At 42.9% G+C, this 14,291-nt stretch overlaps 1 protein-coding gene across 1 annotated transcript in view; it reads right to left on the bottom strand.

Moving 5' to 3' along the window:
* Positions 1-14,291, bottom strand: part of APLF (aprataxin and PNKP like factor) — a 152,265-nt gene that overhangs the window by 82,304 nt on the left and 55,670 nt on the right. The window contains exons 4-5 of the mRNA XM_077282554.1: positions 13,603-13,756; positions 7,519-7,648 (exon numbers count right to left, since the gene is read on the bottom strand). Coding sequence (XP_077138669.1) covers positions 7,519-7,648; positions 13,603-13,756 — 284 coding nt within the window. The remainder of the gene's footprint in view (positions 1-7,518; positions 7,649-13,602; positions 13,757-14,291) is intronic.

The following is a 14,291-nucleotide window of genomic DNA, read 5'->3' as shown; positions in this document are numbered from 1 at the left end:
TGGCTATGGCTGTCATTGCTTGCGAAAGGCAATGATCTGCTGAATTCCCCACAATAAGGAAATCATCCAGATAAGGTATTATGAGGATATCGGATTCTCGCAAATATGCCATAACCTCAGCGACTACCTTGGTAAATACCCTAGGAGCTGCAGAAATGCCGAAGGGAAGGGCTCGATATTGAAAATGACGAACAATTCCCTCTATAGACACCGCCACCCTCAGGAACCTCTGGAAGTTCTCATGGATAGGAACATGATAGTATGCGTCCTTAAGATCTACAACTACCATAAAGCAGTGTTTGAACAACATCTTTATTGTAGTACTGATAAGACTCCATTTTGAAGGTTTTATTAACCAGGAATTCATTAAGAGATTTAAGATTAATGATGGTCCTAAATGACTTATCTGGTTTTTGAATCAGAAATAGAGGAGAGTAGAACCCTCTTCCTCTTTCTGAATCTGGGATCTCAATCAGCACCTTTTTAAGACATAAATTGGTGACTTCAGCTTCCAAAGCCGTTTGTTCAATAGAGGAGGAACGTAAGGGGGTTAATTTGAACTTATCCCGAGGCCAATGGTCAAACTCCAGTCTCAGGCCGTCTGATACAATGCCTCGGACCCAGTCACTATTAGTGATGTCAGACCATGCGGAAGAGAAGGCTGCCAATCTCCCTCCCACAGGGATTGCTAGTCATTGGTCTGACTTTTTACGTTCTTTTGAGGAACGGCGGAACATATAGCCCGTACCTCTCTTGCGTCTATCCTCCCATCTGAAATTATCTCTCGAGGGTGAGGACGCGCGTTTCCTTCCGCGACCAAACCTCCTTCTGTTGAAGGGGCGACGGTAAGATGCTGATGCCAGATTAGGGAACTTCTTCTTATCATCACCTGCTTTTTCAAGCAAGTCATCCAGAGTTGGTCCGAAGAGATATTCCCCTTTACATGGGATAGCGCAGAGCTTGGATCTTGATTGGATGTCACCGGACCAACATTTTAACCATAAGGCTCTACGAGCCGCGTTGGAAAGACCTGCTGCTCTGGCCGCCATCTTGACAGAATCCAATGAAGCGTCCGACAGGAAGGCCGCAGCATCTTGAATTACTGGGAGCGCATTCAGGATTGTATTCCTGGACGCACCTTCCTTAAGTTGTGACTCCAGCTGATTCAGCCAGACCATTAAGGATCTTCCTGTACACATTGCGGCCACCGCTGGTCTCAGAGATCCAGCCGCCATCTCCCAGGTACCTTTAAGAAAGGTGTCTGCCTTCCTATCAAGCGGATCTTTAAGGGACCCCATATCCTCAAAGGGTAATGCGGCTTTTTTGGACGCTTTTGCCACCGCAGCATCTAGCTTAGGGGCCTTGTCCCAGGTATCAACCGCTGCATCCTCAAAGGGATACCTGCGTTTTAAAGCTGGTGGTAACGAGCCTTTTTTCTCCGGTTTCTTCCACTCTCGGAGAATTAACTCTTGAACTTTATCTATCACCGGAAAAGATCTGCGTTTCTTATGGTCTAATCCGCTGAACATTAATTCCTGCCTGGAAGGTTGAGTTTTTGGCTCTTCCAGGCCCATCGTACCCCTGACCGATTTAACTAGTTTATCAACTCGGTCCAGCGGCAGACAAAAACGGCCAGAGTCCTCTTCCGATGACGAGGAAGAGGGAATAGAGCCATAGGAACCTTCCTCTCTTTCTTCCTCCGAAGACTCAGAGATTAAGGGAGTTCTAGGTTTTGAACTTCCCGCCTGGGATAGAGACCGCAGGGATTCCCTTACTTCCAGACGGATCATCTCTTTTAAGTTAGCCGTAGTTGCAGATTCTTCCGCTACCTAGGGGAGGACAATAAGGTGATACCATCTATCCGACCTGATGTCCCTTAACCCCTACCACACCTGTAGACCTCACCGTCTGCTGTATACAGGGGGCACATAACTTTTTGGGATAAGAATCTGGTAAGGGGATTCCACATAGGGCGCACTCCTTATGTTTCGTCTTTGCACTTTTCTTCCCCTAGAATGACAAAGTATAAGGGGGCCCGCGTCACTGAGTGAACATTCACGTAGATCACTTACCAGCGTACGCCAAGAAAGGTACCGGAACACGAGGGGGTTCTTTCCCAGTCGACGCTCTCGATCCCTGCTTGGACGAGCTTTTGCGGCTGGACTGGTCACTCCTGACATGCTCCTTCTCCAAGGGCTTCTGTCGCACCTCCAGTAGCTGAGGCTGCTCACCATCACTCTCCATGATGGAAGTGTGACCAAAAGCAGGGCTCTAAGTCCGACACCTGCTTAAATCCCCCTGGGTTCCGGTCAGCAGGCTGCCTGGCGTCATCCCATTGGTTTCTGCTTACCAGACCGCAGCTGGGAGGTCAGCGGTAGTTAGTGGGGAATCCGGTGTCCAGGATCGATGGGCGCCGCCATCTTGGATAGACTGCGCATGCGCAGCCATCCAGTAACCCGGAAGCGCCTGCCGACTCCGCCCCCGGCGTCACAGCACTCCGGAAACGCTCCTGAGAGCGGTGCAGGACGCCGGAGATGTGCGACAGCGCTCCGGTCGGCGCCGCTCTCCCGTCACCGCTACCCCACTCCACCGCCGCACCGCATCGCTGCAAGAACCAAGGGGGGGGATATACTTACCAACGCCGGCATAGAATGGAGATCAGGCATCCTCCGGACCCTGCTCCCTGCTGCCATACGCCACCGACGTGCAGTCCAGCCAGGACCACCGTGGCGCCTCCAGGGACATCCGCACCGGCCGAGGTAGGAGACCCCCCCGCTACCAGATTCGGCCGGCCGGCCTGGGATCCACTACGGAGATTTTCATCTGTAGGATCCTGTCCCTCCAGGAACAGGAAACCAACTGATGCATAGGGAGAGGTGCCGCCCTTTTGTATCTCTGTAGGTTTCCTGTTCCTGAAGGGCGGATCCCCTCTCTCGTAGTGCTGTCATGGGAGTCCAAATAAACGAGCAGTTTACGGTACAACCTAACAAAGGTACCAGCTCAGATATCATTGTAGGGTTACTAGTTCTTCAAACCAGTTTTTTCACGGTGTGTTTTTTGTGATGTTTTGGGAAGACCACAGGATGGTGGTTTTTTAAACATTTTTTGAAATAAAGAAATTTTTATGGGGCTTTATATGATTTAATAACAACCTAACAAAGGTAAATAAACAATTTTGATTGAATGTAGCCTATATATCTGTTATTCTGCTACAAGCTTTGGCTAAAATGGTCATAACAACATGGCTATTTGCTCTCCTTCCATGTTCAGTGCCTTGTAAAGTATTCTGGTGTAGCAATAGAGCTTGGCCGAGTACTACAGGTCTTTTCACACATCTGATCACATTAGGTTAGGTTCCCAGAGAAAAGAATCGCCCTTTTGTGGCTGCTGGGCATACATGAATTGGCCAATTTACGCGCTAAGTATCATCCTATTCCTATTTTCTAGAACAGTAATGCAATTCCAATTTCATATACGTCATGTTTGCAGGCTATAGCACTACAGTTTATTTGTTCGTTATAGCACAACAGCTTCATCTCTGCCCATTACGCTGTTGAGCTGAGGACATGAGACCCACAATCGGTCTGTACTCAGGCAGGTTTCATAGTCCAACAAATAGCATTCAGTGTTACCCATCCTGAATCTAGTCACAACATGTACACTTTAAAATAGTATTCATATTCCAAAAAGGTATGGCATATCCTAACCAAATAGGGAAACATGCTGCCTATGAGATCAACACCAACGTCAAGAAAAGGGTCCTCAGACACCCCCTTACCCGGTGTATGACCGGAACTTATCAAATGGCAAAAAACAAACCACAAGTAACAATGGAGCAATGGCATTACAACACTAAACATTGAGGATTAACATAGCATTACCATCTGCATCAGACTTTGCACATTTTTGGAGATTTGAAATTTGTACAGTATAATCCCATTAATCAACTGCTAATAACACAGAGTGCTTCAGAGATCCCAAGAGCATATTTCCCTCCTTTATGTTATATTATTTTTAACTACATCTCTTTGTGTTCCTACAAGTATTCCCTCACTGGTTAATCGAGTTAAAGGGAATCTGTCACCTGAATTTGGCAGGCTACGTAAATGCCCTGTTTTCGGTCCGATGGGCGGTGTTTCTTCTTTTTGCCTCCACCCCATCCTTCCCCGCTATCCGCAATATTTTCCGGAATTGGAGTAGGTGTCCTCCATAGTTCGTGCGTGCGCAATGCAATCTTTTCTCGCGCACGCGCAGTATGCTTTGCCCATCTGCGGGCAAAGCCGAAAAACATTACTGCGCATGCGCCCGCGCACTATGTCCCGGAACACAGAGAAATACTTCCAGGACTTAGTGCGCCGGCGCATGCGCAGAAATGCTTTTCGGCTTTGCCTGCAGTTGGCCAAAGCATACTGCGCGTGCGCGAGAAAAAATTGCATTGCACACGCGCGAACTATGGAGGACACCTACACCAATTCCGGAAAATATTGCGGACAGCGGGGAAGGATGGGGTGGAGGCAAAAAGAAGAAACACCGCCCATTGGACCGAAAACAGGGCATTTACATAGCCTGCCAAATTCAGATGACAGATTCCCTTTAATAATGATTGTTTGGGAAGATCCAGATTCACTGTGGGTTCGTATATATATATATAAAGTACAAACAGTTTCATCATTACGCGGATCTCGGGATGACAGTGGTGTTTAAGACACGTGAAGGGAAGGTATGGCAGGGGGCTTTGGCACAAACTACATCTATATGTCTGTGTCAAGGGAACTCTATCAACTTTGAACATGTAGACAATGACCTTTTTCTCTACATCTTTGAAAATCTGTTCAGGATTTGTGAAGTTGTATAAGAGTCACGAGTGACCTGATATTTTCAAGCCTAGCCATAGGCTGGCGTCTGAACTTAACCTAGAGATTAAGAAGGATCTATCACTAGATTTCACCATACAAAGTGCATACATTACATTGGTATACAGTGATTTTGGGGCTAACGATGTCTGACCTGTTTTATATTAAGTTTATGGAGCTGACTAAGAATATGACTTCGCTTTTGCCAGATTGGCTCTAGTTTCTGAGATATTTAATAGTTCATTACAGTAGAATTCTGGCTTCAAAAAGTCGCTTTTATAGCATTCTAAGTCTACAAATTGAAATACAAAATAATTACCGTATATACTCGAGTATAAGCCGAGATTTTCAGCCCACTTTTTTGGGCTGAAAGTAACCCTCTCGGCTTATACTCGAGTCATACCCAGGGGTCGGCAGGGGAGGGGGAGCGGAGCTGTGTAATACTACTCACCTGCTCCTGGCGCGGTCCCTGCACGTCTGTTCCCCGGCGCCGGCAGCTTCTTCCTGTAGTGAGCGGTCACATGGTACCGCTCATTACAGTAAGGAATATGGACCCGACTCCCATAGGGGTGGAGCCGCATATTCATTACTGTAATGAGCGGTACCATATGACCGCTCACTACAGGAAGAAGCTGCCGGCGATGGGGAACAGATGTGCAGGGACCGCGCCAGGAGCAGGTGAGTATAACGCAGTGCGCTATATTCACCTGCTCCCCGTTCCACCGTCGACGCCGCTGCGTCTTCCGCGTCCTCTGCACTGACGCTCAGGTCAGAGGGCGCGATGATGTGATTAGTGTGTGTCGCCCTCTGCCTGAGAGTCAGTGCACAGGACGGGGAAGACACAGCGGCGGTCGACGGTGGAATGGGGAGCAGGTGAATATAGCAAGTGCCGTGGGCCTGAGAGGTGAGTATGTGATTTTTTATTTTTTTAATCGCAGCAACAGCATATGGGGCAAATATCTGTATGGAGCATCTTATGGGGCTATGTGCAGCATTATATGGGGCAATATCTGTATGGGGCCATGTGCAGCAAATATCTCTGGAGCATCTTATGGGGCCATAATCCACATTTGTGGAGCATTGTACAGGGCAAATGTGTCTATGGAGCATCTTATAGGGCCATAATCAGCATTTGTGCAGCATTATATGGGGCATATTTTAATATGGAGCATCTTATGGAGCCCATCATAAACTGTATGGAGCATTATATGGGGCTCCTGATACAATATGGATATTCAAAAACACTTAACCTACTGATGTCTCAATTAATTTTACTTTTATTGGTATCTATTTTTATTTTTGACATTTACCAGTAGCTGCTGCATTTTCCACCCTAGGCTTATACTCGAGTCATTAAGTTTTCCCAGTTTTTTGTGGCAAAATTAGGGGGGTCGGCTTATACTCAAGTATATACGGTATATGGGATATTTCCTTACCTAAGACACTTAAAGAGTCAAAAGACTAAAAGCTATTGCATTTGTTTATCACACACAAGTCACATTGGGGAAATGCATTATTTTCATGGATGAATTATTTCAAAAACTAGAGCTAATTCAGCAAAAGTAAATACTTAACGTGTGCACATACCCAAATCCTTTCTGAAAGTTCTCCCCCTCCTTAATATTCAAATAACCCTGAGCGCGCCTTATGAAATGCTCATATAGCCATTCTGATAGGAATATTCTCAATAAGTATACCAGCCTCATCAGATCCACTGTAAAGGGAACCTGTCCACTGAATCAGACTGGGCAACATGAAGCAGACACAGACTGTACTAATTGCATCTGTGCCCGTTTTATTTGAGAACGGTTTCACATTTCAGAAAAAAACAAAACACATACTCCGACAAGCCGGACTACTGGTCCGAAACAGGTCCCCCAGCGGCTTCTCCCCACCCGTTTCCTATGATTGACAGGTCTCTCCCTATACAAACATTGTGAGAGACCCATTATTAAAGGAAAGAAGGGCAGGGAGAAGCCGCCAGGGATCGGCCTCAAAGTAGTCATTCAAGACTAGCCGGAGGCGGAGGATCTCATCTGCAATCGCGCAGTCCGATTTATGACGTCCGTGGTTTAGGCGGCATCAATCAGCTGACAGGTTCCCTTTAATAAACCTCAATGCTTTTGGGTGGTTTTCTCTCTGAAAAAAAACCCCCTAAAATGTTTTGGTAGGTTGCAGAGCTCATGTATTCCGCAGCCCGTTTCTACGTAGAATTTTACCCAATCATCTTAATTCTGTATAGTGGTACACGGTTATCGTTAATGCAGTCAATATCAGCTTTACATAAGGAAAAACAAGTCTGACATCCTTTGAAATGGTAGTAAAAAGTTCTCGTAATAGCAGTCAGTGGGGTTTTCAGACTTTGGAATCCAATAATGTCATATTTCTCACTTTTCCATCAGACGGAGAATAAATATTTTCTGCTAGAATACTCATGTAATGATGATGAAGTAACGGATGTGTGGTAGCAGTGCCCGCTGTACGCTGCACAAGGTATTCAACTACAATTCTTAGAACCAGACAAAACAATTAGTGCCGGCATTGTAGACTCTAGAATGTGTGCCAGGTACACACAATTACAGAGAATCCGGCATATGCAGCTTTCCAGGAAAGACATGAAGTAATGATTATTCACACAGGATCATAAAAGAAGGCACAAGCCTACCTGCTGTAATAACAGGGGTTGGAAGAGCCTGAACTGGGAGGTCTCCCAGCAACATCCAGTTTGGAAGAACGCGTTTCCTAGGTGCAGGTTTTACCGGTTTCGCATCACTTTCAGAGCTGCGAGCAGATGGCTGTAATACAGAAATGTAATAGTGGGGAAAATCATTTGACAGATACTTATTAAAGTATTGAGAAAACAAGATTACATGGCCAGCAAAAGTAATCCTGAGCTTTCTGCATCTGTACCTTGCCAAGGGGTTTCTATACATACAGTGCTGCTCACCATTATTGGCACCTCTTCATTTTTTCATGGACTGTACAATATCTTCAGAAATAATTGGAAATGTACCATAGTTATATCCTCAGGATTTTTTAGTTAGGGGTTCAAAGTAATCCAACAATAAAACATTGTTTTTCAACTTACATCTGGCAATTTCAAAGTAGTAACAGCTTGTGCAGCAATAAAGGCACCTCTAACTAACACTTGGCTGCCCACCCTTGGGATTGTAGACAGCCTTCAGACGTTTCTTGTAGCCATCTATAAGCTTCTTGAACTTCTCAGCTGGCAGCATCTCCTACTCTTCAAGCTCTTGAATGTTTGCAGGGTTCTTGTTCCCAAAGGCAGATTTCAGCTCACCCCAAAGATTTTCAATGGGATTGAGGTCAGGACTCATTGCTAGTCATTTAAAAAAAAAAAAGTCAATTTTTTCCTTTTTCAACCATTCCTGTGTACATTTGGATATGTGTTTTGAGTCATTAAATTGCCGGAGGACCCATTATCTTCGACTCAAACCAAGTTTTCTTACATTGGCTCTAAAATCTCTTGATAATTGTTTGATTTCATGATTCCTGTAATACAGTCAAGGCCTCCAGTACCAGATGCAGAAAAGCAATCCCACAGCATTATGGATCCTCTACCATGCTTAACTGTTGGTAGGGTGCTCTCTTCCTTATAAGCTTCTATTTTTGTTTCATCTGTCCACAGAACATTTTTTCAGAACTGTGGTTTGTAAAGGTACTCTTTGGAAAAGATCAGTAGTTCCTTTTTATGTCTTTTCTTCAGCTATAGTGTATGCCTTGGTCTTCATCCATAAAGCTCTACTTTGTCTAGTGTGAGGCATATGGTGCTTGCTGAAACCATAACCCAGACTGTTCCAGGTTGGATTTTAGGTCTTTAGATGTTTAAAGTGGTGTTTTTTTCCAACATTCGCACCAACCTTCAAAAAGACATCTCTTGTCAATTTTTCTCTTTCCCCCACATCCAGAGAGGTTCTTCACGGTTCCATGCTTGGCAAAGTTCCTAATAACATTGCGCACTGTTGAAACTGGGATACCAAGGTCTTTGGAGATGGCCTTATACCTTTTGGAAGTCCTTGTGTCTGCTAATAATAGCAGTTCTGATGTTCTCAGACAGCTCCTTGTCTTCATCATTGTGACAAAGGAACAAGGACTATCATGTGTTTTTTTAAAACACTGAATTAATCATTAATTGGCTAATTTATGTCACGTGGGCGCCAACCATTAATCACAGGTGATTCTCATTTGTGACTTACCACAGGTGAGCTAAAATGTGTTCCCATGCTAATTTAAAGGTGCCAATACCAGTGTCACAGAAAGCTTTAGATTTTTCTATTTTTCCCTCCCATTGTTTTTGTTTTAAATTATTATTTATCATTTGTTCTTTTGTATTTAACACAAGTGCTCTATACAAAAAAAACTTTCACTTGATTCATTTTTTTCATTCAACATTATGTACTTGCACTTCATGGGTGCCAATAACGATGAGCAGGACCATATAGTAGAGTGGTTGTCCAAACAGAACAAAGTTGTTACAATGAAACTCAAATGGAACCTGAATAATCTTACTAATATACTTTAATCATGATGGCGCCATCATGACCGGTCTCAGAACAGAACCGAGCTCTGCAATTGGTCCATAAGCGACAGGCGTTTCCTTTCGGCCTTCATTTTGGGATGTGATGAAGGGGCTGACTTTCTGGTGAAGTTTATTAGCTAAGCCAGCCACTTTCTCTTCCTCGGTTGAAAGTTTAATCTTAAAATTAGAAACTGTGAAGGAATATTTCAGCCAAAAAAAAAAGGCAGAGCGCAGTTATAAAATAATAAAAGTGATACTTATCCTCAGAGATCCCCACATGTCCTGTTCCTAAACTCACCCGGTCAACATGGCTAACATGCCCATATGGTAGTCGCCGACTGAGGAGGGTTAATGATGCACCAGTAATTGACATTTTCACCAATATTCAGTGTATCTGACAGATTACTACTTTATTTTACATGTTGATTTCATACAGCGCATTGAGGTAGATAATCAGCCTAATTTTCCTGAGCAGTGAGCTACTAAATAAACCAAAAATACTATACAACGGTAATCTCCATCCTTTTAAAATACAGAATGGGGTTAAACATATATTATATTTAAAAAAAAAACCTATGTGATTCTCAGCCTCACCAAGCTCAAGAAAACTGCTGAAAATACCTCAAATACATTGAGAATGTCTCCCAGCATGTGATGAAGCACTTCACGGTAGAGCGGGTTATTCTTCACTGATCAATATTCACAGCCTTCTACTAGCACTCCGTGAAATGATGCTTGCTACCTCAGAGGATGGTCCCCCCCACTGTGCCACACCGTCGTCACACCACATATGGCAGCACTCCGAGCAGGTGACAAGGTTAAATAAAAAAAATATTTTTTCCAATACAATTTTGAGTATGAAAGAGCCAGGGGGAGAGGGCTGTAACATCTTTATTTTTCTGGCAGTGTAGGTCTTTGAGAAATTTTTCCGGGCAGAAATGAAGTTGAATTTTTCAATGCATCTAAACGTTAGTCATTTAGTTTCCTTAGAGCTATATATATATATATATATATATATATATATATATATATATATATATATATATATATATATATATATATATATGTATGTATGTATGTATGTATGTATGTATGTATGTATGTATGTATGTATGTATGTATGTATGTATGTATGTATATATATATATATATATATATATATATATATATATATATATATATATATAATCTCCAGGGTTGGGTGGGTAAAACATCTGCTTACAGTGACAAAATATATTAAAGGAAATTTGTCAGCAGGTTTTTGCTACTTCATCTCAGAGAGCATCATGTAGGCAAGGAGAAGCTGAATCCAATGATATATCACTTAGATTATTGCCGTTGCAACACAATCAGAGACTTTAGATTCAGCAATGCAGCAGAGCTGAGAAAGCGAACCCCGCCCACACCAGGCTCTGTGTGTACAGTCTATTGACAGTGAGCTGCTTATCACAGAAGGGGGCGGAGTCGGACTAGGGCTCACACCCTGCTGTATTCCCCTGCAATGACAATCACCAGGCGATTAAAACTTCAGTTTAAGTAAGCAACAGCACACAGCTTGATATGTGACATCACTAAATTCTGTGCTTTAACCCCTATCTCATGCTGTCCTCAGATTACTTGCTGACAGATAGCCTTTAAAGCATAAGTGGCGCCGAGGCAAGCCAAAAGTTTGAAATAAAATACTGATTAGATGAGATTAGTGCCCTAGTGGTGGCTCCCTTATTCCATTATGCGCTGGTAAAACCTCCATATACTCACAGGACCGATTTACAAATTATATTATTTTCTTCTGAAATTCACACACAATTTACGCTCACACAATACATTTGATTGATAGTATTGAGAGCAGCAAATAACTATAAATTAAGGATCATTTTCTCACACCACTTTAGATTAAACATCCGTGATAAATCACAACTGATTAAAAAAAAATGCTTCTACCCATCTTTAAGGAGACAATAAAGATGTGCGTAATACCCTGCGTACACAATGAGCCTTGTTCTGGAGTCTGACAGGCAGAACTGGATGTAAAATAATTCATGACCAGGCCATCACGGATAAGGAACCTGTCAGGATACGTGTGTACTGCAAGAGCTCTTATTTCCAACCTATGTATTATCTGCAATTAGCAAGTGTATCCGTTTTATACCGCAGCACAACACCAGCAGTAAGTCATTTGATGTATTCATGAAATGCAGCTTTTCCTCCCATCTTCCCGACATGGACTGAAAGTGTCCTCCTTATGCATAATATTACGTAGAAAGCTGTCAATCCAAGTTCTGACAAGATGCCTTTAAATAGAAATAACTAGAGATGGCCGAACCCGGAGAATGTGGGTTTTTTTTGTAGAAAAAATGGGTAAAAAAGGGTTGGGGAGTTTTATTTCAAATAAAGAACTTTATTCTGCCTATGTCTTTCCACTTTTAAGACACGCCTGAGCCTCTTCCAGGCCCTCTAACCCCAGCACAACCCTTCATCAAACCTGCAGTGAATATTGCCGATCTTGAAGAATCCGGGCCCCACTGTATCGCAAAGTTTGGAAAATAAATTCTACTTATATTAAGGATATAAATAAAATGTACGGTAAATCAACAGTGTAATGTGGTGGAAGGAAAAGAAAAAGGGGGGGGGGGGAAAACCTTTCAAAACGAAAACTGAGAGAATTTTAATTGCTTTGTTATCAGAATAATATGAAAACCGATGTCTGTTCAGGTAAAATGTTTCATCAGACTCAAAGCCTTTATTCATGGTGCGTTCAGGGAGCTCTACAGAGGAGATTATATAAAAGGCCACTAATAAGCATGAAGGAAAGGGTGACATTGTCATTTACGAGATTATACAGTCTTCCCTGCTCATTTGATCTGATGCCGAAGAAACGAATGATCGCCAAGAGTAACATATGTCAGCCCGAGCGCCAAGTAATCAGCGCAGTTCTTCTCCCGCGGACGCTTGGAGAGAAGAGAAATGTCAGCGGCAAGAAGGAATTGATGGAGATGAAGGAATTCCTGCAGAGGGTTAGTATGAGGTGAGCGGATAAGGGAGGTAGAGGCGAAGATGCAATCACAATAATTGTGAAATGTCATCCCAAATCCTGCAGATGACCGGCAACAAGTCAGTTACAGAATAACACACCGAAGCTAAAGCCGCTGATAGGTGGCACAAAAAGTGCGAGCCTCAGCGTTTCCTATATAACAACTAGAAATGTGATATCGCTGCTCAGCAGAGGCTCCGGCTCGCAGCTCAAGGACTTCAGGTTCGCTATCTCATGTCAAGCAGCCGGGTTCTCCAGAGAGTGGATTACATTTTCTGTATTGTGTATACATCTGTGAAGAGCTACAAAATCTACTATTCTAAGATTATTGTCCAGACAACCAACTTAAGGTGCACTGACAAGTTCTGATGTTACAAAGGTTTCCTGGTCCTTGCTAGGAGTGGAGTATAGGGTTTTCTTTTTTTTTTTCTTTCACATATGATAGGCTGGTACTTTTGCAGGTAACGAGCAACAGTTGAGTTTTCTTGCATATTTGGACTTCCTGAAGGAAATAATTATGGTAAATCCGCAATAAATCCTTGACCCAACAGGAATGAGAAATGCCAACCAGTAGATTTAAAAGCTGCAGGTCAAATTCGCTGAAGACATTTTTTTCTTTAAATCGTGTGGATTAGATTCGTTTCATCTGATCCACTTTGCTGCTACTGCATTTCCCTGCAGATTTTCTATCTGAAATTCTTAAAGGGAAATTCTTATACATGTGAACTTATTCCTAAGCATCTTTAACATGTTCAGGATCCGGTGCCTAAATGATTAACGTTCCAGGTGTTTCACCCTGTTCACAGGCTTCGGAAACAATCTTCATGGATTTGTACCTGCAGTCCAGAAAAATCACTAGAGGTAAGAATGCTCAATCGTGTTCACTGTTCTTCCAGATTCTGAACGGGAAAACAATGGATTATCCATGTGGGATAATTGGGCAACTCCTTGCATCGACTGAGACATCCATGGAAGAAATCTGAGTGTCGGCTGAAATTTATGTTGTGAATTCTCTTGTAAATACATGTTGGATTTGTCATTAGTAAATCATGAACGTGTGCAAACAAAGTAAAAAAGTAACTATACATGACTATTGTTTAATTCAGCGACTTTTCCAAGTTTTGTAAAACAAAAAAAAAATTAAGTAGAGCAAAAAAAAATAAAAAAAAAAATCTTACCAAGTTGCTACAGATCTTTCCATTAGTCCTGGAGCTGTTTGTGGCAGATGATGGACCATACTGTGATGGTGCTGTTTCTTCTGTTACAGTTGTTAGTGGAGGGCCGGGAGACACATCATCTACTTCAATGCCTTCGCCAAGACCTTGACTGTTCCTGTAAACAAATATAAACAAATAAATTTACTGCAACAAAAAGTCTGTTGACCTGAACAGACGTGAGCATTCTCACATCTTATTTTCTTAAAGGGGTTGTCCTGGCTCTTTTCCTATTCTGTAGGTGCACAAAGGCTGCAGAATGCAGACAGCTTGTAATATACTCCCTGTCGGCATTCTGCACCGTTGCCTAGATACCACACTTCAGAATGTGACCAGCGCTCACCTGATTCTGGAAGAGGTGGTCATACTCGGTCAACTGAATATAACTCAAATTTCTGTGAAATCAAATTGTCCACTTAGAAAGTAACACTGTTTGACAATGAATTTCATATGCTGTTGTGCAAATGGAATAGACAGCAGAAGGAAATTATTGGCAATTATCAAGACACACTCAATAAAGGAGTGGTTCTGCAGGTGAGGACCACAGACCACATCTCACTACCAATGCTTTCTGGCTGATGTTTTGGTCACTTTTGAATATTGGTTGTGCTTTCACACTCGTGGTAGATGAGACGAACTCCACAACCCACACA

Source organism: Ranitomeya variabilis, chromosome 2, assembly GCF_051348905.1.
Source record: "Ranitomeya variabilis isolate aRanVar5 chromosome 2, aRanVar5.hap1, whole genome shotgun sequence".
Taxonomy (NCBI): domain Eukaryota; kingdom Metazoa; phylum Chordata; class Amphibia; order Anura; family Dendrobatidae; genus Ranitomeya; species Ranitomeya variabilis.
Note: the sequence above shows the minus strand (reverse complement) of the source record. Positions and strands in the feature narration are given on the sequence as shown.